This window comes from Corapipo altera, unplaced genomic scaffold (assembly GCF_003945725.1).
Source record: "Corapipo altera isolate COAL_440 unplaced genomic scaffold, ASM394572v1 171, whole genome shotgun sequence".
NCBI classification, from domain to species: Eukaryota; Metazoa; Chordata; class Aves; order Passeriformes; family Pipridae; genus Corapipo; species Corapipo altera.
Window position 1 is genome coordinate 328,084 of NW_020884972.1, and position 25,805 is coordinate 353,888.

Genomic DNA, 25,805 nt, shown 5'->3' on the forward strand with positions numbered 1-25,805 from the left:
GGAGGGTTTGGACAACTCTCTGTGGGACAGGGTGGGATTTTGGGGTGTCTGTGCAGGGCCAGGGGTTGGATGGATGATCCTCAGGGGTCCCTTCCAGCTCAGGATATTCGATGATTCTACAACCCTCATTTTTGGGGTATTTTTGGCTGTTTCCCAGAACTGGTGTGGTCAGGCTGGGGAAGGAGCAGGCAGATGATCATGCTGGACCTGTGACAGGTAATTCCCCCTGACAGGGTGTTGGTGGCCTCTCAAACCCATTCCACTTTTCCTTGCTCAGGGCACGGGACTGTTCTCATGGCAGAGAAGTGTTTGCTTTGTCCAAATCCCCCGTGGTGCTTTGGTCCCAATCAGCTGCCTCACGTCTTAGGAACAGCACTTGTAGCTGATCCATCATTCCAGTGCCCTGGAAACCACCCTGGCTGAAAACCCAGCACTTGCTTTTCTGAACTGGTTTTGAGCTGGGTCAGCTCCCTGCCCTGGCTCAGCACAACAGCTCCTGCCTGCAGGAAGGAGTGGAAAAAGGCCTCTGATTGCTTGTTTATAATCAACTTATAATGGGCTAATTTATGATTCCACAGACTCCAGGTTCTCCCATCCCATTAACAGTCTTCCCCAGTAATGTCTCAAGTGTGCCCCAGTGCCTGCCAGCCCCGGGGGTGATTTCTGTGAGGGGAGATGCCAAGGGGCAGAGAGGAAGGCAGAGTTGCTCACACAGGGAGATTTTCCTGCTCCTGCTTTGATTTGGGAGCATTTCTGGGCCATCAGGTCTTGGCTCCCTGTTCCAGTCCCACCCACCTGTGGGGTTGTCTGGACAGACAGTGTGTGATTAAAGGGTTTCACACGAGTGCAGCATGTCAAATTAGAGCAAAATTCACCTTTGTTTTGACTTGCTGGCCTGCCCTTCCTGCAGGATTCCTCTGCCTTGGCACTCCAGGCCACTGTGGTGGCTCCAGAAGGATGGAGGAGCCCCTTCCTTCTGCATCTTCCTCTGGATAGAAACACCCTAGAACTGCTCATTTTCCCCTCCATTTGCTTTATTATGATTTATGGCTAAAATGTTGTCATGTTGATAGAAATAGAACAGAAACAGAATAGCAAATTTCCAACAGGGAAAAGCCAACTCTTGGCATTGCTGAGACCAAAAAGTTTTGTCTCTTCGGAGTAGCTACATGACACTGTGTGAAGATTATTTGTATATATTTATTATAAGTAATCCTGACATTTTATTTCTGCTTAATTTCTGAGTTTTTGTTGCTGTCTCTGCAGTTTATTTGATGTGAAAGGTGCTTCTATAGTCCTTCTATTTTTTTTCTTTAATCCAGTCTGTCTGCTCCAATTTTTTGTGATTTCTGTTCTGTTCTTTGAGTCATCCCCTGTAAAACTAATCCTGTGGACTTCAAAGTCATCACTGACACGAACAAGACTCGTAAACTTGCTCCTTATCTTATTCCTTCTTTGAAAAGAAGTATTTTTTCCAAGTGTCTGGTGACTTCTGGGTGCTTTAGTTCCTGGGGGTCCACCTTGAATGTTTAGGAATTATCTCAGGGCTCACCTTCAACAGTCCTAAATCCCTTTCTGGAGGCTCTAAATCCTCTCTTGAGGTCTCCAGAACTTGTGGTTGCCTTCTAGAGTTTGGGCTGAGCTTTGTGCTGCTGATTAATTGTGGCCTCATCGTTCTGAGGTGTCAGGAGACCTTCAGGCCCAGCTTTCCCAAAACTGGGGGTGCCACTGCTGCTGAATTTCCCCCCAATCTCTTCATCATTTCTGGGGTTTTTCTTTTGCCATGGGTATTTGTATTTGTATTTGCCAGCACAGCTGCAGATGGGAACTCTAGAAAGGAAGAGAATAAGAATAAAAGTTCCTGAACTGAGGAAGAAAAACTTATTGATCTGTTTGATATGTAGATGAGCAGTAAATGTGTAATAATCTTTGTGTATTGTTCAGAGGATATTCATTCATTTGTAGCCCTTCTGTTTTCAAACTTGTTGAAGCTCCTTTAATTTGAAAGTCAACATTTTTTTACTGTTCAGTTTGCTTCATTGAGGGGTAGGACATTTCTCTCAACTGGTGCTCTGAAGGAAAATAAAGCCCTGTTTGTGCCAGCACTTTAAAGACACCCCATGGCCAAGCCTCAAACCACCTCAGCCCAAGGTCATAAACACATTTATCTCCCCCTGCTACCAGAATGAGGTGATGCTTTCAAATCCAGTGCTTTTAATTTATAATGCCTCAAATCCTGCGATGAATTTGGGTGCATTTGCCAGGAAACATGTGCTAATAAAACCAGGCCATAAATATGAATTACTGAACAGCTTCAGAGGCAGCCAGTTCGTGGTTGCCTCCAAAAAAACTGATGATTTTGCAGAATTGTGAGTTGGACCAGTGGCTTCAATGATAAAAAGTGTCTTTTTGGAGCAGTACAGGCTGTACCTCCCAGGGAGATCTCCTTGGAATTGAGGGGGAAGCAGAGTTTGAAGGATTAATTCCTCTGGCAGCCTCTTGGAGCTCTCAGGGTGTCTGGCCCCCTGTCATAGAATACAGCTAAAAAAAAGGAGTGGCTGTTCAGTGGAGATTCATTCTTTGGTCACTGACACTCAATTTTTTTGGAGGTGTTGCTGCAATAAAAATGAAACTCATTCTCCAAAGTGCTGAATCTGGGCAAAAAGTTCATGAGGGTGCAGTGGAGATAAGTTTCCTGCTCTTGGGGAGCTTGGTACTTTGATCCTCTGGCGTAATAAACCCATTTATGACTTGAGCACTGAAGTTCTGAGAGTGGTTCAGACTATCACAGGCAAGTAGTGGCCAGTTGGTTCTGTAAAAGTGCCTTTTTTTTTTCCTTTTTTTTTCTTTTTAGGCTTTATTCTTGCAGCACTTCCATCCTCACTGCTCTGATGGAGTGGGGGCTTCAAGCTGCAGAGAGATGGAGCTTTGCAGGGGGCTTTACATTATTCCTTAATGTAAAGGAATAAAGTAGCTCTAAGAAATGAAGGGGAGCCCACAAATGTTTCCAGATTCTTCATCTCCTGGCATCTCTTGTGGTTTAATTAAAACTAATCTGCTTATTGCAGTTTAGGGGGTAGTTTGTTCTTCGTTCTTCTGGACAACAAAGGGTTCAATATTTTTGTTGGGCTTTTTCCTTCCAGTCAATGTTTCCTGCTCCTCATTTTAACACCATTCCCCTGTTTGCCATTTTCTTGTTACCTGAGATAGGTGGCAAGGGAAAAAATGCTTTGGGATTGAAGGTCTTTGGAAAGGAGAAGCTGCAAACTAGTTTGTGTGCCACTGCAGTGCCAGTTCTGGTGTCATTCTGCAAACACAGATCAGTGAACCACAGACCATTAAGGAGAGTAAATTTGTTGTGAAGCCCGTGTTGAATGAGAAGAGCTGGAGGTGCAGAGGCCAAATTAAATCCCTGGGGTTGTGCATGTTAGAAATCCTCCTTGTGGGAGCCCTGCCAGCACCAGGGAGCTCCAGGTTTGCACAGAGGGTTCATCCAGTGGAGGTAAAGACTCCTTGGCAGCACATCCCAGTTTCTCCAAATGCAGTGGGCTGAGCTGTGAATTCTCCTCCTGCAGTTGTGGCAGAGCTCATGTTCCTCCTCCTGAGCACATGGATGGAGAGAGGAAGATCTTGGAGCACTGGGAACACTGGTTAAAAATTCCTGCTTGGAATTGTGGTGGGTTTTATTTGCAGCTGGTGAAGTGGGGACCCCTGAGCTTTACATTCCCCGTGGGTCTCTCAGCTTGGGTTGGGAGTCAGGAGGAGGAGGTGTGGTTGTGCCAGGTGTGGTTGTGCCAGGTGTGATTGTGCCAGGTGTGATTGTGATGCCAACAAGGCACAAGGGTGAAGTTTTAACTCAAGTGAACCTGATGGTGCAGAGCAGCCCGTGGACACAGTTGGAGTCTGTGCTCAAACTCCTCAGAGCTCTCATCTCTCCCCCCTCCCTCCCTCCCTCCCTCTGGAGTGTGCAAACAGCAGAACTCATTAGATAGCAACATTTACAGCTCTCCACAGTAGCATTTCCAAGTTTTCATTCCACTTCCTTTGATGTTTTGCCCAGTAGGAATTAGGACAGTAATTTAAAGCCGATGGCAAATTCAATTAACTCCTTTGAAAGTGCCACACACCTTCAAGTTGGGAACCAGCTGAGTGGGCCAATTTATCCATGGTGGGGTTGGGGTTTGGCTTTTACAAATCTGTGTGAAAATTTCATTGAAACAGTGACTTCTGTGCTTCTGTGAACCCCTTCTTTCGGAGAGATCAACCCCAAGAGTGGCTTTGTGCCCCTTGTGTTCCAAATCTCTTTGCCCAAAGTGCACAGAAGAAAGGAACACAATATTTTAGGAGCACTGAACTGCAGTGATGCCAACAGGCTGAACACAAACCAGGTTCTGAGCCCTCTAAAACCGGTGGCAAAGCTTGATTTCTGTGGTCATGTGGTAGTTGAAACAATTTCATGGGGTCAGAAGGATCTCTTTAAGGAACAAAACTATGTTTGAATATATTTTTGGGAGAGCACTAATTATTCAGGCTGGATGTTGCTGCTCAGGTTTCAAAGGGGCAGAATAAAGCTGCAGGGCTTGGAAGGTGGGCACCTTGCACACCAAGCACCCTTTAACTGGGTCTCCAAACCCCCTGTCAGGGTGGCACCCAGGAGATGGAGAGGAGCAGGTCTGGTGTCCTGTGTGTTGGGAAGGTCAGTGTGTCCTGGGGAATGAAGGAGGGAAGGAACCACTCAGAGGATGTGCTTTGTGGGATTGGAGCTGGTGACAGATGCAGCTGTGACAGCACCAGGCTCTGGGGTTGGTGGAGCAGCAGGAACATCTTGGGCACTTTTCCACTTCATCCTGCTCAGGAACTGCAGTTTGGTGGCACTGGCTGCTTGGAGGGTGGCTGAAGGAGGTTTGGCTTGATGAAGGGAAGCTGAATTGGGAACCCTTTGGTCCAGGAGCACCTTCCAGCTGGGAGCTGGAGGGTCTGTTCATCCCTCAGGAACACTGCAGGTTGGTTTGGGATCAACCACACCTGAAACACAGGCAGCCTTAAAAAACTGCTTGACACCAGGGCTAAACTTCATTCTTCATCTTCCCTTGTCGTGTTTGAACACTGTTAGGGGACGTTGTTCTCACTGGGGGCAGGAAGTAGCTGGATGCTGGGATGCACTGGGAGCTAAAATTAAAGCATTCCTCTAAACCACAGCCTAATTAATCATAGAAGCACAGAATTCCAGCTTGGAACAGACCTCAAGGATCATCTGGCCCAACCTTTCTTGGCAGAACCTCGAAGAACACCTTAAATAGAAAGATGTATCAAAGCAACCTGATAAAAGTTTACGAAATCTTCAAGAGGAGAGGCCAGGCTGTTTGATTTTTTTCCACCTGTGGGGAACTTTCATGCTGTTCCAAGGAGACTGGAATTGCAGGTCTGCTTTTTTGGTTATTTTTTTTTTATTTCTCAAGCACCAGGTTTGGTTGGGTGCTGGATATTCAGGAGCAGGTTGGCTCCCACCCTGACTTATTTCTGCCCTGGCTCACAGCTCACCCTCTCACTGCAGACATCAGCTGAGACAGCTAATGTAGATTAATTCCTTATCTGAGCTTCAAATCCCCAAGGGCCCTTTAGAGTGAAAATAAGAAAAGAAGAAGAGAGCCCAGTGAAGAAAATGTCACAGTGAGAAAGATCTGTGTGTGTTACCTGGATGGGAATTAAACCACACACTTTGGGGGGGGGGGTCAGTTCCCAGGAATTTGGCTGCTCCCTCCCTGAGGGACAGAATAGCTCCTGCTATGTTCTTATTGTTGCTGCTGCCCAAATCAGTGTGTTTAGGATGTGTTTTTCCATCCTGTTTGCAGTTTAGATGCACTCTGAGAACTGAATCTTTTATTTTTACACCCCTCCCGTGCTAGAAACACTTGGTGATAAATATTTGAGGGGAAATGACTGATGGGAGTTCTGCAGACATGAAAATATGGCTATTATCTCTTTATTTATTTTTTTTCTTCTTGTAATCAGCGTGTCTGTTGCTTCAGCAGTTCTGGATCGTCTCAGTTTGCCTGATTTGAATGTGAGGAGCTCTAATTAAAATCCCTGGGCTGATTTGTGGCTGGGGCTGCCTCCTGCTCCAGAGCATTGGTGTGGAGCTGCCCCTGTTAAATCAGCCCCTGGGAGCCCTTGTGTAACCTCCAGAGCCATCTCTATTCCCATGGGCTGGGCTTGGGGAGTTGTTTTTTCTAAAGCAATCCAGGCTTTAAGAGATTAAACTGAGTCCAGAATCTGAGCCAGTCTGTGCTGGAGAGAGAGACAGGATTAACCAAAAGATAATGATGGCTGAAAACCTTCCCCGGGCCCAAATTTGGGAATTAGTTTCATGTAGATTGTTTGTGCAGGACAGACTCTGCAAACCTGGGATTCTCTGCCTGTCCCATCTCCAGGATAATCCATTATTCAGGAAAAATCTTAAACTTTGATCAACTTGGATCTGGCAGGAAACACCCTCTGTTGGGGGTGGTTATTGGGTAACTTGAGGTTGGAAATGGAAGTGTTGGAAACGTGGAGGACAGTGGCTCCTCCTGCTTTTCTCTTGGCTCTCCAAAGCAAGAACTCAATCTAAAACCCAGCAGCTACAGAATCCAGATTGGAAAGGCCATGTCACATCCAAAGGCAGGTGGTGTCATTCTCATTTAATGCCCATTTTTAAGATAACTGTACTTAAAAATGCTGAGAACAGGTAAAATGTATTTTTATGTGTAAGACCAGCCTGAAACAATAAGAACACAAGATGTTAAAAGTCATGAAACCACAGAACCATGGAATGGTCTGGGTTGGACCTTAAAGATCACCTCATTCCACCCCCCTGCCATGGGCAGGGATAGTCCCACCTCGAGCTCATCAGAGGTTTGACTCTGAAGTCTAATGATGCCAGTTAATTACAACTGCATAATCCTGTTATTCTGGATTACTTCTGTTCAAAATGCTGAACAGCCACTTGGGATTTTGTAAAATTGAGACCGAATCTCAGCATCAACCCTTCAGCAGTGGGAATATTTTTAATAACAGTCATAAAATGTACATTTTTCCCAGAGTTGAACCATGACTTACTTTTTTTTTGAAGAAGAAGAAGAAGAAGCAGCCTGACATCTAAACTTTAATTATTCTATTCTCAATTTTTCAGACCCAAATTCCTGGGAAGTTACAAGAACGTTTTTCGCTCGAAACATCAAAAAGCCTTTGTTCCCGTCCGGAATTAATTCCTTGGGCAGTTCCTTGTTTTTTAAATAAAGCCACTGTGTTTTTGGTGCTGTCTTGGCACCAGAGAACATACCAGGCTCCTCCAAAGGGGGCTGTCCAGCAGCGAGGCCATTTTTTAATCCGGGGTTGTGGCAGCATAAAAAGCAGGGGAACTTCTGTTTGCCTGCAATGGGGGTTGACTTTTTGGTTGAAAGATGGAATGAGATGGAGTCTGGTTGTTGCAACAGCTCTGAATGTGAGTCTTTGTTCCCAGGAAGCAAAGGCAGCCCTCTCCTATCAGATGGTGTGAGGGCAGGCTGGGGGGAAGTGGGACATGGCATTTGGAAGTGGTTCTCGTGTCTTTGTGATGGGCGGAGGGGGAAGGGGGGTTTGGTTTGAGCCAAGTCAGAGATAATGGATCTTGCAGTGGCTGTGCTTTTCAGGCCAATAATCCACGTTTCAAATGCACTTATTGAGAGAAGGATTCCCTTTCATTCTGCTTTGAGATCCACACGAAGTGGGATGTGACGGGTTCTGCCTCGGTCGCTGGGTTCGGGGAGTTGGTTCGCTGGTTTTAGCTGAGCTTTGCTCTTGGGACAGCCTTGAAAATGAGTTATTCTGGGGGTAAAATGGGTCTGGGAATTAAACTGTAGTGGAATCATAAAATGGGTTGGTTTAGAATGGATTTCCAAGTGCCAATCCAGTACCACCCCTGCCATGGGCAGGGACACCTTCCACTAGCCCAGGTTGCTCCAACCTGGCCTTGGACACTTCCAGGGATGGGGCAGCCACAACTTCTCTGGGAATCCCATCCCAACCCCTCCACACCCTCACAGGGAAGAATTTCTTCCCACTATCCCATCCAAACCTACTCTCAGTTGGAAGCCATTCCTCCTGGAACTGCTGGATCTCCCCCTGCTTCCACTGAGATCCAGCTCAGGCTCCGTGAGCTGCTGACAGACCTCTTGCAGATTTAAGCTTCTCCCCAGACTCTTTGTCCAAAAGTGAAGCTCTGTGGGTTTTTAGAGTGTGTTTGGGGGTTTTTATTTGTAATATAATTGTACCTCTCCTCTTCTGCCCCGTGCACAACACTGAGACTTCGTGCTGTGTCAGTGCCTCTGTGTGGTGTCTCATGGATCAGGAATGTGTGTGCTGGGATTAATCCGGTGTCTTCCTACCACTGGGGGGGAGTGACACAGCTTAACCTGCTCTTCCCATCGTGCTGCTGCCAAACTGGGCCTCCTGAGAACCTTCCAGCTCTCCACAGGGATCCCTCAGAGCCCTGGAGAGCCCAGGCTGTGCCAGGTTCCCTCTGCCCTCTGTTTTTTGGGGATGGCTCTGGGTGAACCCAGCATCCACTCCCACTTGTGCAATGCCTCTGGAGTTCCTTCTCCATCCGTTCTGAGGACTCACCTTCTGCCCTGAAGCAGGAGAATTGCTCCTTATCTCCACCTCGTGACTCTGGCTGCTGTCATCAGTCATAAAGTTATCTGCTGCCCTTCTCCAGTGCTCGCTCCTCTGACCTTCCCTCCTCATGGATTCCATGTCTTACACTTCCCACTAATCCATCTTGGAGGCCTGTGAACCAAATACCATGAGATGTTGCCTCTGGTTGTGCTCATCATTAAACAAACCCACCTTATGGATCATGTTCTCCACCTCAGTCCTCTTCATTTAGATTAAATTTGTTAGACTTCAGTGTTGCTTTTCATCCAGGAGGATAAAAGGAGCAGGATCATCACTCCAAAGTGAATTTCAAAGGACACAATCTCAGCTGAAGTTTAGCTTGAAGCAAAAAGACTTAACTTCAGATATTCCTGCAAATTGGAGGACAAAAGTCCCTGCATTATTTTCCCTTCTTGCTGCTCTGTCGGGATTTAAATGAAGGGTTTTGATTTTTTTTTTCCTGCCATGGCCGTGTTTGTTATGCACAGTTTCCTTTTGCTTTCAAGTCTGAGAGAGGTCAGATTAAATACACACACTAAAAAAGAGGCTGAGCAGCACAAATCCCTGCAGATGGGCTGTTTGGGACTCCCAGCAGCAGGAAGCATCACTTGCAAACAGGGAAAATATGCCAGCAATTTGTCTTTTCTAACCTTGTGCAGAACCACTGGGGAGGAGGTTTTATGTGCAGTGCCCCCCTGCTCTGCCTTCACTCAGTCTGGCAAGGCAAGATACTCCAAAATTGCCTTTTGTTGTTGTTGTGCAGTGGCAGAAGTGAGTTCCTTTACTTCAGTGCTGGGATTTTAATGCTTAAATTTTGGGATGTGAAACCTGTCTGGTGCAGCAGGGAGGGAAGGGAACTGCAGTGTTCAGTTCTCTGGCTTGTGGCTGTTGTGATCTCTGGGGAGGGGAAGGGAACTGGGGACTTCTTTGCTCTTTGGTTTGAATTCACTCTCTGTGTTCTCACAAGAAAGGCTGCTCTGACACCCACCCACCTTTCCCTGGACTCTGGGGCTGCTCAGGCTGCTTTTGTCTGGAGCTAAAGCAGCAATTTAGGGAAAAATGCAGCCTGGTATTTGTATAATGTCTGTTTGTCCCAGAAAAACCCGAGGCATCTGCAAATTGTATGTAGGAATCCCTGTGTGTGTGAGAGAGACGTGCAGCACAAGGATGTGGAGATATTGGGATGAATCCAGAGGGGGCCATGGAGACACTCCAAGAGCTGGAGCCCTCTGCTCTGGAGCCAGGCTGGGAGAGCTGGGGGGGTTCACCTGGAGAGGAGAAGGCTCCAGGGAGACCTGAGAGCCCCTTCCAGGGCCTGAAGGGGCTCCAAGAGCTGGAGAGGGACTGGGGACAAGGGATGGAGGGACAGGACACAGGGAATGGCTTCCCACTGCCAGAGGGCAGGGTTAGAGGGGATATTGGGAAGGAATTCCTCTCTGGGAGGCTGGTTAGGGGCTGAGATGGAATTCCCAGAGAAGCTGTGGCTGCCCCTGGATCCCTGGAAGTGTCCAAGGCCAGGTTGGAGCAACCTGGGCTAGTGGAAGGTGTCCCTGCCCGTGGCAGGGGGTGGCACTGGATGATTTTTAAGGTCCCTTCCCATCCAAACCATTCCAGGATTCATATTCATGTTCGTCTTTGGCCATGAACATTATCCAGATTTTTCTGTTAAAAATGGAATTTTTTTACTTTTGGGCCTATTCTGGAACCTTTGAGGTGTTGATGACCATCCAGATCACCAGTCAGTTTTTAATATATTGATTTACAACACCCTTGAGGGGAGAGGGAGGAAACTGGATGTCGAAGCAGCTCGTGCCTTAGGAGCAAAAGCCCAGGAATATTCCTGCAACCAGGAATATTCCTGTAATTCTCTGGAAAACCATGTGGTGGATTCAATGCAAAGTCCATGTGTGTCTGCAGGCATAAATCAGTGCCTCTGGGAACACTCCCTGCCCTGCAGCACAGGAAAAGAAGTGTCTGCCTGTGCTCAGGATCCGGCAGGGATTCACATCTCCTGCTCCTGGGGGACTATTTATAGTTCCAATATTTGAGAGGCAGCTCCTATCTGTGAGATAATTTCCTGTGTGGTCACCCACAGTCGTTTGGAGCCTTTCCAGGAGGCAATAATTCCTCATCCTGACGGGAAAGATGGGCACTGGATGTGGATCTGTGACAGAAGAGCTCCACTCTTTTATTTATTTATTTGGTTTTCTGGGCAGAGCCCTTCAAATCCAAACCTTGGGCGGTCTGAAGGATTTTTCCCAAAGCCTCCTGAAAACGTTTGTGGGATTTATTTGCTTTCTTTAAAACAAACATGGCGTTTATTCACTAATAAATTAGCTCAGGGATATGTAAATATAAGATTTCTGCGTGTGGGAAGGTTGCCTTGTGTGTGATCTGTGCTTAAATCGGTGTTTAAATAAATTAAGATGCCCCAGTTTGGTAGAGAAGTGTCTGCCCTGACTTTGCTGATCAGCAAAGCCTTTCCCTGCTTTTGTGTCTCTTTATTTGGGCTGGTTTGAAAGCAAATATTCAAATTAAACTTTCTCCTCTTGTCTCCAGGGAGGGCTCTGCTTTTGGGCTTAATCCTATTCCCCTTGGAAATCCGATAAAATCCAGATTAGTTTTGTCTTTGGGAGGGATTAAATTCGTGGAGAATCTCAAGTTTTCCTGCTAAAATTGGGTCTTGTCTGGGGAGAGCCTCGAGTAGCAAATAATCAGAGTATTTTTTAGCATAGAATAGGGGTGTTTTTTATTAGGACATCACATTTGTGGTGTTTTCCAGCACTCCATTAGTTAGTGCTGTAAAAAAAATGATAATTACTGATCGATCCCTAATTCCTGAGGTCGTGGGCAGGTTGTTGGCAAAGTGGGAATGTTCACTGGGCACCTCCAGAAAGTTTCAGAGAAAAGGCATTTGAGAAGTGTGGGCTTTTGGATTTAATCCTATTCCCCCTTGGAAATCTGATAAGATCCAGATTAGCTTTGTCTTTGGGAGGGATTAAATTTGTGGAGAATCTCAAGTTTTCCTGCTAAAATTGGGTCTTGTCTGGGGAGAGCCTCGAGTAGCAAATAATCAGAGTATTTTTAAATGTAAAATAGGGGTGGGTTTTATCAGATCAGCAAATTTGTGGTGTTTTCCAGCACTCCATTAGTTAGTGCTGTAAAAAAAAATGATAATTACTGATTGATCCTTAATTCCTGAGATCGTGGGCAGGTTGTTGGCAAAGTGGGAATGTGCAGCTTGTTCCTAAGGACTCCCAGCTCTGTATTCTGGGCAATAAAATAACTGTATTATTATCCTGGCTGTGAAGAATAAGATTTCTTCCCCTTGCAGGGCAAAATCTGGGAATAGATACCCCGCCCCCTTTTCCAGAGGATTCCTCACCCCTTAATGACTTTATAGTGCTTTTCCAAAATCCTGCTCTGCCTTTGGCAGGTGCCACCATCCAATAATTGAACCCCTGCCTCCCTCATAATTGTGTTTTTTCCTGTTTCTCCCTTTTTTTTTTTAGCCATCTACAACTACGAGGCCACTCAGGACGTGGAGCTGTCGCTGCAGGTCGGGGACACCGTTCACATCCTGGAGATGTACGAAGGTGGGTCCCACTTGGTGCTGCTTTTTGGAAGGAAAATGTGACAAATTAAGGTTATTTTTCTGAAATAACACCAATTTTACATCTGTGTTTTCCACTCCTGCCATGCCTGAAGTGCTTTGTTACTCGGTACTGAAGCGCTCGAGTTTTAAAACGATATTAAAAATGCAGAAAATAGAGAAAATTTAATGTATCTTTTTGGTTCCTGGCAGAGTTTAACAAGGTGAGATTTCTCTGTGTCTGGTTTTGGAGGAGGGATGTTCTCCCAGCTCCTGTGGGTTTTGGAAGGAGGGGTGTTCTCCCAGCTTTAGGTTTTGGAAGGAGAGGTGTTCTCCCAGCTCCCCATGGATTGTGTTTTGGAAGGAGGGGTGTTCTCCCAGCTCCTTGTGGGTTGGGTTTTGGAAGGAAGGATGTTCTCCCAGCTCCTTGTGGGTTTTGGAGGAGGGGTGTTCTCCCAGCTTTGGGTTTTGGAGGAGGGGTGTTCTCCCAGCTCCCCCTGGGTTGTGTTTTGGAAGGAGAGGTGTTCTCCCAGCTTTGGGTTTTGGAAGGAAGGATGTTCTCCCGAGCTGCCAACAGAGCTCCAGGGTTTTGTTCCTCTAATCTCTGTTCTTATCTGGGTACACAAGTCTCAACCCAGGGAAAACTTTCCATGCCACCAGGGCAGAGGCTCTGCAGGAAGGAGAGGCTCAGAGATGCCCCAGGAGGCCCTTTTTTGAGCAGGGTGTGAGTTATCCCTGCAGCTCCTGGCCAAGGCTGTTCCATGGGCTATCTCTGACGTTCCTTAGGGAATTGAGGGCAGCTTTTCAGCCTTGTTGTCAAGTTTTCACTTGGAAAAATCCTGCTTTAGCTGTTATTCCCCACCTCAGCATCTGGTGTGAGTTACCAGGAGGTTCTCAGGGCTGTTGTTGGTCACCTGGAACGTTCCTCCTTTCTCCTCCTGGTTTCCTCAGGCAGGTGTCAAAGAGCCTTCCCAGGAGAGCTCTTTTTGTGGGATTTGGGCTGGCCCTGCTCCATCTGGAGGGCTCCAAGTGCACAGTCTGTCCCCTGGCAGGGAGGCAGCAGGGTTGGGGTTTTGGTGTGAACAAGAAATGTTATCTGGCTCTCGGGGGACTGGAGACACAACAGTGATAGAGCTGAGCCCCTGGGGGAGAGGAAAGGGCAATAAAGGGAATTAAAGTGCTGGCAGAAGGTGCAGTTTGTGCTGCCCAAACCTCTGATGGGCTGTGGCTTGGCCAGGGGCTGAGATGTCTCTCCAACCCTCAGGGAAGCACCCACAGTCAGGTGCTGCTCTTGTGCTGCCTCATGGCTTCACAAGGATGGAAAACACCTTGGAATTGCAAAATCCCTGCTCAGCTGTGCTCCCACGTGCTGCCTGCAGGTAGAGGGCTGTCACAAAGGCTGGAAGGCCTTGGAAGCATGGAATTCCTGAGCTGGAAGGGACTCACGAGGATCAGAGTACAACCCCTGGCTCTGCACAGACACCCCACCAATCCCACCCTGTCCCACAGTGTTGTCCAAACCCTCCTGGAGCTCTGGCAGCTTTGGGGCTGTGACCAAACCCTGGGGAGCCTGGGCAGTACCCAACCAGCCTCTGCGGGAAGAACCTTTCCCAAATATCCAACCTGAACCCTCCCTGACACAGCTCCAGCTGTTCCCTGGGTCCTGTCCCTGCTCCCAGAGAGCAGAGGAGGTGCTGCCCTTCAGGAGGAGCTGCAGACCCCACTGAGCCTCCCCTCAGCCTCTCAGTGCCCTCAGTCCCTCCTTGTATGGCTCCTCCAGACCCTTCCCCATCTTTGTGTCCCTCCTCTGGACCCTCTCTAACAGCTTTAGGTCTTTCTTACATCCTGGTGCCCAAAAGTGCCCTCAGGACTCGAGGTGAGGCCACCCCAGGACAGAGCAGAGCAGGAAGGTTGTCCAGATCTGGGGAGAGGCTCTGGCCTTGCACTTCTGTCAGTAAAACTGTATTTTCCCACGTTCTAAACGTGCTTTGCCTCATGTTTTCTAAGGCCCAGTGACAGTGATGCAGTTGGGATTGCACTGGGAGTGTAGTGATGCAGTTGGGCTTGGATTGTGGGTGCCCAGAAGAGATGGGGGAGTGATGAATGTGGCAGATGATCCATATTGCTGGGATCCTGCAGCTTTCCTGGGATCCATCACAGGGTGACATCCCTGGAAATGGCAACTTCAACCTGGACAAAGGACACAGCATGGAAGGGGGACAGTCATCAGAAAGCACAGGCTGAGAAACTGGAACTGAAGATTCCAACTGTTTCTAGTATGAGCTGGTGTCCACAGAAACCTGGAATGGTTTGGGTTGGATGGGACCTTAAAAATCCTCCAGTTCCACCCCTCCCACTAGCCCAGGTTGCTCCAAACCCCATCCAGCCTGGCCTTGGACACTTGCAGGGTGTTATCTTGGGGCAGCCCCAGCTTCTCTGGGCAACCTGTGCCAGTGACCCCAATCCATGTAGGGACACCTGGGAGCTGTTGGAATTGAGGGACTCCAGGGTCCAGACTGTGCAGAATTCCTTCAGCCCAGGCCAGTGCAGACTGTGGCACGTGCCATCTGTGTCACTCTGCCTTTGGGTGCAGCTTTAAGTGGGGTTTGCACTGCAGGAAGGGCCTGAATGGACTTAGGTTTGATCATTTTAGGGGCCTTTTCCAACCTTTTCTGTGATTCTGGATGTGCACATTCAGTGTTTTGCTCTGAGTGATCCATTTTGAAACGTGTTGGTTGGGCTTCAGAGGTGCTTTGAAACACATGTTATCATACACAGAAATTACTACACACAAAAATCTGGAGGTCACCAGTTTTCTTAGGTTAAAATAAACCCAGCTTGGCCTTGCTAGTTTAGATCCCTTAGCACTGGAACCTGCAAAGCCAGGGTTATTATTTTTGTTTTCCCCCTCCTTTCCCTGGCTGCCTGTGAGGTGCTAGAAGGGCACAAGGTATTTGTGCAGAATTCCTTGTTCCACTTGATAACAAGATAACGCAGTGTGGGCTTCTGCCAAAAATATTTGAGACTCTGCACACGCTGCAAAATCCAAGGAAAGAAGGAAAACTTGCTGCATCCAGGGCTTTGGAGGCTGGTTCAGTGCAGGATTTACTCTCTGGGAATCTGTCCTTGAGGATGAGCTGGGAGGACACGTTGCTGTTGAGGGGAAACTCTTATTATTTATTATTATTATTTCAGGGAAGCTGTGGGAAATGGCTGAGTTGTGGGGAGAAGGAATGTGTGCTCACATACCGTGGTTCTCATCGCTTTCTTCTCCTGCTGAAAATAAGTTTACACTGAATTTCTACCTGGTTTCAGCCTTTTCTCTCTGAGCCCTGGAGGGGGTGAAGCAATCCCTGTGTGTGGGGTGAGACAGGACAGGGCTCTGCAGGAGGAACAAAGACCTTGTGGTTCAACCCCTGACCTGGGCTTGCCCCACCCTGGAGAACTTGCCAGCATCAAACCATTGCAACTGGAATATTTTCTCCTAGATTTTCCCATCTTTTCCATGCTGCAGAAAATCCATTTAATGAAAGGTAAAACTGAGGACCTGATCCCAAGAAACACCCAAACTTTTGGACATTTCTTTGCCAGCTCAGTGTTCTTGTTGTGGTCTCAACCAGATTTCAGTTTGTTGTAGGAGCTTAAATTTGCTGGGACATCATCACCTGAAGAACTTTTCTCCATTTAGCCCATCCCTGCTTGGTGAAAATACCCAAACACTTCAATAATCTCTCATTCCTCCAAAGCTTAGGCACATTTTGCGGGGTTTTTAATAAGAAGAAATCACGTCATCAATCGACCACTGGCAGAAGATCTTGTTCCTGTTCCAGTGATGGGCAAGAATATTGAAAACAGGAGCAGAATTCTGATAAAAGATGGCACGAGGTGCTTGCAGAAATAGTTTTGCATCATCAGAGGCAGCAGGGTTTGATGCAATGATTGCAAAATATTTTACAGGAATGTGCTCAGTGCCAAGAGGCCATTTGAAATATGAGGAAGTTGTGCTGTGGAGGGGCTGAAAGTGGCAGATGGAATTGAGATCACTGGGAAAACACTCCTGGCAAATTCCATGGGCTTTGTCTCACACCCTGAGCAACTTGGACTTTACTGTTCAATTAATGACAACTTAGATAAAAATAGAACCTAAATCTTCTCATCCCTAATCCAGTACCTCATCCATGGGTCCATGGTCAATGGATAATCTTATTTTCATCCTGTGCAAGGAATGGAATTTCTTCTTTCCTCCTGACTTATTCCTGGAATATTGGAGTTTCTGTGGTTGAGGTGCCTCCTCATTGCTGCAGAAAGGGGACAGAACTGCACTTGAAAAGAAAAAAAGACCAAATACAACAAGATACACACAAAAAAACCCCCATCAAAACACAAATATAACCACTCTAAACTCTTAATTTATGGTCAGGGAGTCACAGATTTGTGGGTCTTCAGGGGATGTTCTTTGCTAAATATGTGAATGTTGGGGGGGGGAACAACAACAAACCCCACCAACAAACAAAAACCCAAATAAACCAGCCTCCCCTCCTCTCTCCTTCTCTTCTTTGCCTGATTATTCCCTTAAATCCCTTTGCCTTCTTGGTGCTGCCACTGAGCTGGACATAATCCTGTGGGATCAGGGGGGTTGTCTGGCTGACTCTGAGCACCATCCATGAGTTAGGGACTATAGTATATATATATATATATATATATAGTCCCTGTGTGCTTGCTGAGGGACAGGGCCTGTGGGTTTAATTTTTGGGCAGGTGGAACCTTTGGAAAAGAGTCCAAACTTGAAATTGGGGTAGTGCAGAGTTGGGATCCCGGCGAGTCTTGAGGTTGGAATGTCTTTGATGTTTTCCTGGCTGAGGGTCAGGGTGAGACTCAACCCGAGGGATGTGGCCTTTTAAAATGGAGCAGATTCTTCTCCTCATGGGTTCAGTTTGTTGTTTTCAGGGCAGGAACTTCAGGAGGACTCAGGGGATGGAATCTTGGCCGTGGCAAAGAGAGGAACCCAGTGCAGAGGGTGCTTGGTCATGCCCTGCTGGCACAGCCCAGCCAGGGGGTGCAGGGGAGGGGGGAGAGAAGCACCCCCCATCTCACATGGTTTGGAGGTGCTGGAGGAGAAAGGACAAGGACTTTCCCCCAGCTCTGCCTCTCTCCCCTCTGCTCACTGAGCAAAGATCCCTTGAGGATGCAAGAAATTCAGCTTTTTTTTAATAGGTTTGCATTTTGGTGACTTTAACATCAAAATAACCCCCTGGAAGTGTCCAAGGCCAGCTTGGAGCAGCCTGGGATACTGGAAGGTGTCCTGCCCTTGGCAGGGGGTGGCACTGGATGATTTTTAAGGTCCCTTCCAACCCAAACCATTCCATGGTTTTATGAAAATACAGATCAGACCCCAGGTGCTGAAGAGAGAAGAAATGTCCCCCTCAGTGACATGTCCTTCTGAGTCCTGGGGATCACAGCTGTTATTTTTATCTTATACTCTCTAGATCTTGATCAAATAATATTAATAAGCAGGATCTGTGCCAGGACAAGCAGTTCAGGCTCCTCCCTAAAAAGCAGAAGTGTCTTCAGAGCAGTAGAGCTCAAACTGGCCAAATCAATGGATTGGTGCTGTGGAAAGGTGGTGAGAATGACACTTGGTGTTTCGTTGCTGTAGACAAGAAAACCATAAATATAAATATAAATGTAAATATAAATAAATATAAGTATAAATATAAATATTTCTGGTTCCTTTGCCAGGCTGGTACCGAGGATACACCCTCCGAAATAAATCGAAGAAGGTACGACCTCACTTTTTATGGTTCTCATTTTCATCTCACACCTTGCCAGGCCCCATCCAGTGCTGTAATCTGCTGTATTTCTTGTCTGAATATTGTGCAGCTCTCCTGGCAACTGTGTCCTTTTCTTTAGTGACAGAAAAAATGCCCTTGAGCTCAAAGTTTCAGAGCCATTAGCTGGATATTCCCCCTCTGGAATCACGAGGAATGCAGCTTGAACTCCCCAAATTAACTGCTCCACATCTGCATCCACGAGTTTATTGCTTTATTATTATTATGCTCTTGGACCTGGAGACATGCAGCATTGGTTATATTTAATGGTAATATCAGATTTTTTTAATTTGGCTTGGAAAATATTCCAGGAATTGCACACAGCCTGGATCTCAGCCAGGCTGCTTGAGGTCTGTGGATCTGGCCCTGAAGCTGCAGGGAAATCTTGTTTCCCAGAGGATTCCTGGCTCCTCTCTCGTGGTAGCATCCCTCAGCTGCCTTTTTTTTGATCATAAAAAGGAATGAAAAGGGAACAGAAAAAGTTTCCTGGAAAGTTGCTCTTAAATAATGGAAATTTAGGAATTTCTACAGATGCTGGGGGAGCTTTTCTAGAGAGACGCAAGTCCAGGGCAACCTGGCAGACGAGTCCAGGAATGTTTTGTAGCAAGGACAAATGAGTATAATTGACAATTAGCAGGAATTTTCTGCATGTCATGCAGGAAGATGAGTGTCATTGGAGGGAAACAAGGAATTGCCTTCTCTGAGGTGCCAAATATCAAATACAGTACTCAAATGTGGATCTTTAATGTTTTTTTCCTGTGATTCTGGGACATTTCTTTCCCTTTTCCCCTCCTTTCTGCTGAATGTATTTTTCTCCCCCCATAACCCAGGCTGTGATTGATTTCTCTGATTTCCCTGTTTATTTTTAGGGCATTTTCCCAGAAACATACATCCATTTAAAAGAGGCCATCGTGAAGGACCGGGGGTAGGTCGGCGGCGAAACCACGGGAATGCCATTCCCTGTAAACCCCAAAACACCCCATTCCAGGAGCTGTGGTCGTGACAAACACTCCTGCTCTGTCTCTGAGCAGGCTGTGCCTCCTGTGCCAGACTTCCAGGGCTGCATAATTTCATTTTTCAGAGCACTGCCATCCCCAAGCAGTCGTGGGATGGGTGCAGGACTTAATCTTGTTGGCAGGATTAAGGAAGCTCTGCTAGACCAGTTAGGAGTGGGGCAGGTCAGTGGAGCTCCACTGAGCTCCCCTGGGGACTCCTGCAAGTCAGAACAGCTCCTGCTCCCAGCCAAGGACCCAGCAGGAGTGTGGATTCCTTCCTGTCTTGGAAAACATTTAAGGAAATGACTCCTCATTCAGTTCCTAGAGCTGAGGCTCTGGTTGTCAGAGCGAGAGGAAAACAGCAAAGGAAGAGGCTTTGTGAAGTGCTCTTTTATTTTTATTTGTTAAATGACTGCTACCATTGCAAGGGGTGGTTCTTCCAAACTGAATTTCTCCCTATTTTTATTCTGTTTCTGGGATGGATGCATTGGGAATAACAAGACTGAAAGAAGCTTGGATTAAAAATGGATAATGAATGTGCATGTGTGTGCTGCAGAACATCTTTATAGCCTTGCCATCCTGTGTGAGTGTGAAAATCAACCCCTCTGAAACTTCCATTTACATATTTAACAAAAAAAAAAAGGATGTTTGACCGCAAAGTTTTAATCCTGAGTGTAAAACCTTCCTTCTGTTCTGTTTTCTCCTTTTTTTTTTCCCCTCCAGGCAACACGAAACGGTGATTCCAAGTGAGTTACCCCTGGGACAGGAGCTCACCTCCACCCTGAGGGAGTGGGCAGTTATCTGGCACAAGTTGTATGTGGTGAGTTTTCCTCAGTTTTGTCACAAAACCTCAGGTGAGACGAACCTGGGCTGTTTGCAGGGATGTCAAGCAGCATTTTAACACTTCCATTGTGGTAAAAATGGTGTTGAGAGAGGCTAAAAGTGCTCTGCTGCACTGATGTGGGCTCACAGAGCTGAGGTTTGGTGTCATCCTCCTGCATGACATGCAGAAAATTCCTGCCAATTGTCAATTATACTCATTTGTCCTTGCTACAAAACATTCCTGGACTCATCTGCCAGGTTGCCCTGGACTTGTGTCTCTCTAGAAAAGCTCTCCCAGCATCCATAGAAATTCCTAAATTTCCATTATTTAAGAACAACTTTCTAGGAAACTTTTTCTGTTCCCTTTTCATTCCTTTTTATGATTAAAAAATGGAGACTGAGGGATGCTACCATGAGAGAGGAGCAGCTCTCCCCCTTGGAGGAGGGGGAGAGGACCCAGCACTGTAGCAGTGACTGGCACCAGTCACACTCAGCTGGTTTGGGCTGGGTTTGAGTCACAGTCCTGGTAAAATCAGGGTTGCTGCTTTGCAAGAGAACTCAGCTGGCCAGGAAACCAGGAGGTTTTAACACACCTGAACCAGGTATGCTTGAGGTTTGTGGGTCTGGCCCCGAAGCTGCAGGGAAATCTGGTTTCCCAGAGGATTCCTGGCTCCTCTCTTGTGGTAGCATCCCTCAACTGCCATTTTTTTGGTCGTTAAAAGGAATGAAAAGGGAACAGAAAAAAGTTTCCTGGAAAGTTTCTCTTAAATAATGGAAATTATTTAACATACCTGACCCCTGTTTTCCCAGAAATATTGTGGGGATTTAACAGACTGCTTGAGCCTCACCCCAAAGTGCCCTCAGCACGAGTAGGCAAAGGATGGGAGGAGGTTCAGGGCTGTGTGTGCTGGGGAAGGTTTGACTTGTCAGCAGCCACGTCAGGGGATCTCCTGAGCTGGGAGGGACCCCCAAGGATCATCCATCCAACCCTCAGCCCTGCACAGACACCCCAACAACCCCACCCTGTCCCTCAGAGCATTGTCCAAACCCTCCTGGAGCTCTGGGAGGTTTGGGGGCTCTGCCCAAACCCTGGGGAGCCTGTTCAGTGCCCAACCACCCTCTGGGGGAAGGACCTTTCCCTGAGATCCCTTCCTGCAAGACATGCAGAAAAATCCTGCAAATTGTCAATTATACTCATTTGTCCTTGGTACAAAACATTCCTGGACTCATCTGCCAGGTTGCCCTGGATTTGTGTCTCTCTAGAAAAGCATCTGTAGAAATTCCTAAATTTCTGTTATTTAAGAGCAACTTTCCAGGAAACTTTTTCTGTTCCCTTTTCCCCCTGGCCCAGGTCCAGCCACTCCAGGGTGCTGGGGCTGTCACCCAGCAGGGATCAGTGCCTGGGCTGGTCCCTGGGAGCTCTCCCATGGATTTAGTTCCCAGTAGGGTGAGGGAAGATCTCTCATCTGCTGGATCTGTTGAGCCCCCTGACCATGGGAGTCACCTCAGCACCATCACAAGGCAGGACAGGGATTTTTTGGGCTTCCTCAGGTGGGTTTATCTTGCTCCAAGAGCTCCCAGTGAGTTGCCTTCTTTTGAAGGGGATTATTAAGGCACATTAAAAACTCAGCCTTGACTTTTCTTCCATTAGCAGCGAGTTCAGCCTGCCCAGAATGTGCTTTAATTCAGATGAGGGAGTTTAAATCTAATCCCTGAGCAAATTTTCCTGTTGGAAATCTCACCAGGCCACAAAGTTCATTTTGTTTGTGTGCCACGAAACCACAAGAATTTGTTCCACCCTCTTAATTTAATAAGAAGCTGTATGGGATGGAATTACTGCGTGAAAAGAGAGTTTTGTTCCTGGCTTTTTTTTTTTTTGTTGTTTAATTCCTGAATGACTCGAGGATTGTAGCCTCAGAATCTATTTTTTTTTGAAGAGCAGAAATCTTTCATGTTCTTGTGCTTCATCAATATAAGTCCTAAAATAGGCTTGGAAAATGTTGTGGTTTGAAATGGATTTGAGTTTGTTTTATTTTCCCCTGCAGTGTGTATTAAAAGAATAAAAAAAAAAGGCTAAAGGAGGAAGGAGATATTTGAGGAGAAGAAGGAAACATGAGGGGATTTTTTTTTCCTTTGGCAGCATTGAATTTCACTTCTTTAATTCCTGTGGGTTTCATTACAGCAGTGGGTTTATCTCCACTGCAAAATAAATATATAAATGTGGGGGGTGTTTAACTTGCTTTAGTTAATAGGAATTAGATGTGGAGATGACTCAGCTTTAGCTGATGGCACATTGAGGTCTGAAAACCCACCCAAATTGCCTTTTCCTTGCAAGTATTTTTATGCAAGGACACCCTTTTTTTCTTTGTTTATTAAATATATCTCTTTGTTTATTCAATATATCTCTGATATCCTCCCTATAGCAACTCAAACCTCTTGTAGCCTCTGTCACCCAAATGGAAAGGAAGATGGTTTTTTATAACTCCCTTCAGATTTGGGGGGAAATACGAGTAATTTATATCCTTCATGTAATTTAATCAATCATTCATGTCATTTGCAGAGATGAGAATGGGGAAATCATTGAACTGAGTTTCCCTTTCTGCTGGGGGGGAGCAGTTGGGGTTTGCAGTTAAAAATTAACAGCCCTGCTGCAGTCACACCCCAGTCAGGACCAGCAAGGAACCACTGGCCAGTTCCCACTGGCTGTGGGTGGGATGGAGCCAAAAACCTCTTGAAAGGTCATTTTGGAGCTGAATAACCAGAATCATTGTCCCAGAAACTTCCAATTTGTGGCCCTTCCCTGGGAAAATGAGCTGCTCTTGGCACTCAGAGTCATCCCAGGTGGCAAAGAGAGGAGGAGGGCTGGACTCCCTTTTTAATGGTTTAAATGTTTTTAATGGTTTAAATGATTTCATATTTCGTTTGACACTTTTAAAAGCTTATTTACTTCTCCAAGCACATGCTGCTCCAAACAGGGTAGGTTTGCACACACCCATCCACGTTTTAATTACAGCCTTGGAGCTTGAAACTCTAGGAACAAGGTGTAAATAGATGGGAGTGATTTTGTCAGGGTGGAACCAGCAAAGAGCAGTATTTTTGTTAATTAAGGATGATAACAGCAGGGATGGCAGGAGGAAACTCTTCAGCAGGAGTTTTTGATGTCCTGTTCAGTCAGTGCTGGGTAATTACAGCTGCTGCTCTCGCAGCAGAGAGGGAAATGCAAACAGGAGGATCCACTCAGCTGATTGTTTTAGGGCATTTTTAGGGCAACCCCTGATGTGGTTCTGAGCACTGCAGCTGGGGTGGGGTGTGAAAACATGGGTATGAAAACATGGGATGGGCCAAGAGCTCTCTGGGAGCAGGGACAGGCCCCAAGGGAATGGCAGGAGCTGGGTCAGGAGGGGGTTCAATTGGGTGTTAGGGAAAGGTTCTTCCCCCAGAGGGTGGTTGGGCACTGAATATTTGGTCTTTCTGTGTTTTCCCCAGGGTTTGGTCACAGCCCCCCAAACCTGACAGAGCTCAAAGAGCTTTTGGACAACTCTCTCAGCACAGAGTGGGGTTGTTGGGGTTGGATGGATGATCCTTGTGGGTCCCTTCCAGCTCAGGACACTCCATGATTCTCTATTAAGTTGGCATTCCTGTCTCAATCTGCTAGAACACTCCTGTGGTCACTCAACATCCTCTCTCTGCCCTGTACATAAAATTCCCCATCACAGCACTTTTGAAGTGCTGGAAAACACCAGAAGCCTATTTTTAGTCTGTGGGTTTTTTCTGAAAAAAAAAAAAAAAAAAATGTCCTGGGGAAAGGTGAAGCCCTTAAAGGCACTTAAAGATCTGAAAGACACTTAAACCTTGGCCATGCAAAGCACTGGAGAACTCATTCCTGGGGTCTCATCTTGCACTATCACACAGTGGCTGTTTGTCAGGTATTTGTAGTTAAATACAACTTGTGGGGTTCTGTAGCTGAGGGCAGTTCTGAGCTCACTGAGCTCAGTTGTTTCTGGCTTTTCTTGCTTAAAATTGTCCCTTTTTTCCTGCAGAACAACAAGACAACCCAGTTCAGGCATGTGCAGCAGCTGACCTACAGCCTGATAGAGTGGAGGTCCCAGATCCTCTCGGGGACCCTTCCCAAGGATGAACTGGCTGAGCTCAAGAAGAAAGTCACTGCCAAGATTGACTATGGCAACAGGTAAATCCAAACTCTGCCCTGGGGGCAGGGGGGAATCCCAAATCCCAGGAAATGCACAGTGTGAGTGACCACACACTGAATTAGGCTCAGATTTTTCCCTTGGAAGGGCGATGGTGGCAGCTTGGAGAGCCCACCTGGGTGGGACTGCCTGGCAGGTGGGTTTGCAGCAGTTGGTTCTTCACATGCCAGAGATCTCTTGGACTTGGCAGGAAGCCTCACCTGTCTTAATTCTTCATAAATCTGGCCTTGATGGCATTTCCCAGGGAGAACAATTTGTTCCTGGTTGGCTGGAGCCAGGATTTGGCTGCTGCTGGTGAAATAATTTGCTTTATCAGCAACTGAGGAACAGGATTCTGTTGGCCACCAGAACTCCAGCTCTCACTGGTTTGCACAGAAGAGAGAATGTCTCCAGAGCTCATTTATCTGCCTGTCAGACTTGATTCAAGTCAAATAAGTCAATTAAGAAGAAAGCTTGTGGCAAAGAATTACAATCAGCTTGGTAGATACACATCCACCTTTTAAAACAAAGCCCTTCAAGCAAAAATGAGGGAGATGTCATCCTGGAACTGAGTTCCCTGGTTCATTTGTGCTCTTGAAGCCCCCTGTGCTGCTCCCAACCTGAATCAAAATTCCCCTCTTGTCCCCTGTGCTGCTCAGGATCCTGGGCTTGGACCTGGTGGTGCGAGACGACAACGGGAACATCTTGGACCCGGATGAGACCAGCACCATCTCCCTCTTCAAGGCCCACGAAACTGCCTCCAAAAGGATTGATGAGAGGATCCAGGAGGAGAAGGTGCATCTCCTCTCACTGCTCTGTCTTCTCCAAGTCCCCACTGTGTTTGTACATTTGTGCTCCTTTGGCAGCACACGACTGAATTCCTCCAGGTTTGTTTTTCATGGAAATGTTCCCATCCCTTGCAGTCCCTGCAGCAGAGTTTGGACCTCAGGGGGCAGCCAATCTTCAACTCCACCCACACCTACAGCCTGTATGTGAACTTCAAGAACTTTGTCTGCAACATTGGGGAAGATGCTGAGCTGTTAATGAGCCTCTACGACCCTGATCTCTCCGAATTCATCAGGTAGGGGCTGTTTTTAAGAGGTGGTTTAGTCATCGTGGTGGTCCTTTTAAAGAAGCCAGCAGAGGTTAGAAAAGAAAATCCAGCAGAGAAGTTTTTTTCAGTTCTGTGGTTGCTGCCCCAGTGGGAGGGAAATTAATTCTAATTAATTGGGAATTAATTTCAACTGAGATGGGAAGTCAAAGTTCTGACTCCCCTCCTTAAAGCTGAGCATTTCTGAGATGCATCACCCAAACCCCCAGATTGTCTTTTTATATTCTCAATTTTCCCAAGACTGGGTGCATTTTGTTAATTGTTTCCCAATAAATCATGTCCATACCTGATGTTTTTTGTCCAGGCAGTTCAGGGTCACATCAAATAACTGGGAATTATGTGTTGGTAGGGAGGATGCAAAGAACTTTATCAGGGAAGCAAGTCTGTGTCAGGAACACTCTGTCTCCAGCACTAAGTTATCAGGTGTGGAAATGCAGTTGGAATTACACAGGGAAGCAGATGGGAGTGCTCACAATGTGCCTTCACCCTCCTCTGAAATGAGTCACCTCAGAGTCATTTTGGGATAAAAGATTTGGGCAGAATTCTTCAGATATTCCCAAAAGATCAAAATTGACCTCAGAGTCATTTTGGGATAAA

General features: G+C 46.7%; 1 protein-coding gene across 1 annotated transcript in view; it reads left to right on the forward strand.

The window, feature by feature from the left end:
* DOCK5 (dedicator of cytokinesis 5) overlaps positions 1 to 25,805 on the forward strand; it is an 81,418-nt gene that overhangs the window by 3,926 nt on the left and 51,687 nt on the right. The window contains exons 2-8 of the mRNA XM_027665178.1: positions 12,186 to 12,269; positions 18,005 to 18,045; positions 18,963 to 19,018; positions 19,812 to 19,908; positions 23,951 to 24,099; positions 24,757 to 24,892; positions 25,021 to 25,178. Coding sequence (XP_027520979.1) covers positions 12,186 to 12,269; positions 18,005 to 18,045; positions 18,963 to 19,018; positions 19,812 to 19,908; positions 23,951 to 24,099; positions 24,757 to 24,892; positions 25,021 to 25,178 — 721 coding nt within the window. The remainder of the gene's footprint in view (positions 1 to 12,185; positions 12,270 to 18,004; positions 18,046 to 18,962; positions 19,019 to 19,811; positions 19,909 to 23,950; positions 24,100 to 24,756; positions 24,893 to 25,020; positions 25,179 to 25,805) is intronic.